This window comes from Vicia villosa, unplaced genomic scaffold, assembly GCF_029867415.1.
Source record: "Vicia villosa cultivar HV-30 ecotype Madison, WI unplaced genomic scaffold, Vvil1.0 ctg.002159F_1_1, whole genome shotgun sequence".
Lineage (NCBI taxonomy): Eukaryota > Viridiplantae > Streptophyta > Magnoliopsida > Fabales > Fabaceae > Vicia > Vicia villosa.
The window spans coordinates 212,698-213,669 of NW_026705856.1; the positions used below are offsets into that span (position 1 = coordinate 212,698).

The 972-nt window shown below is 43.0% G+C and overlaps 1 protein-coding gene across 1 annotated transcript; it reads right to left on the reverse strand.

Annotated features, from left to right (window-relative positions):
* Positions 1-400: 400 nt before the first annotated feature.
* Positions 401-662, reverse strand: LOC131638074 (uncharacterized). The gene has a single exon (XM_058908629.1). It carries the CDS (start codon positions 642-644, stop codon positions 426-428), a length of 219 nt encoding a protein of 72 aa, XP_058764612.1. The 5' UTR covers positions 645-662; the 3' UTR covers positions 401-425.
* Between the last annotated feature and the right edge of the window lie 310 nt (positions 663-972).

The following is a 972-nucleotide window of genomic DNA, read 5'->3' on the forward strand; positions in this document are numbered from 1 at the left end:
ACCGCTAATGCACCTTTCTTTTATCAAATCTCAGGGACATGGTCTAATCATGAGGGTAGTATTTTATCATGGTGTCGGATCCCACGTTTTTATGGATTCCTTCTTTGTTACCGGGGTCAACCCCAAAGTCGTAATGTCTCAAAACGAGGAGGCCATAGAGAATTTTTGTATTACTTTGTCTCGAACTTCGTGAAGAACTCCATTCTATCTCTCCCTCGTTACGAACAAAAAATAGGGGATGCGCCCCAGTTGTACACTCCCTTCGTTCTACGAACCCTTGTTAATTCTAAACTTCGTTCGCGAAGGAACTGGACGTTTGACGGGCCAGCCCTTTTTTATGCGCCGCTTTACACTGAAAGGATATATAGCTTTGCTCCTCTGGGTGCTAGGCGCTCCCGTGGTTCGCGAGAAGGAAAAAGAAAGACTCATCCTTTGTTGCATCTGGCACGATATGATAAAGAGAGAGCTTCGTCTATCGATGAACAGCGGATTGACGGAGCTCTTGGCATTGCTTTGTTTTTCTCTCCTTTCCTATCAGCGAGTTCCGATCCTTTTGTTCGAAATTTCTTCGTTCGTACCGAACCGTTTACAGAATCAAATCCTGTTCCACAAGATCCTATATCAGCTATACATCCTCCTTGCATTTATGCCGGAGACGTCGCCAGTGCTATGGGATTTGGATTATGCAGATAAAAAATTCTTAATGGGATTGTGTAGCGGGGAAAATCTGATATCGAAGCCATGGGATTGACTCGAATCAATATTTCGTTTGAAATCGCCACCGCGCTTTATTTTTTCAAAGGAAAAGGGAAAAGAACGTAAAACCCAAAGTTTTGTTTTTAAAACAAGAAAGAGATCTCAGGTACGGGTGTTGATTATATGAGGGGAAGGTTTAAAGCACCCCTCATATCCGTGGTACTCCACGGGAACCTTTTTGAAAATCTGTGTGTGTGTGCTAAAAAAGAGTTTGTT

Coding starts and splice junctions, on each gene's coding strand:
- LOC131638074 (XM_058908629.1), bottom strand. CDS start 644: ATGCAAGGAGGATGTATAGCTGATATAGGATCTTGTGGAACAGGATTT.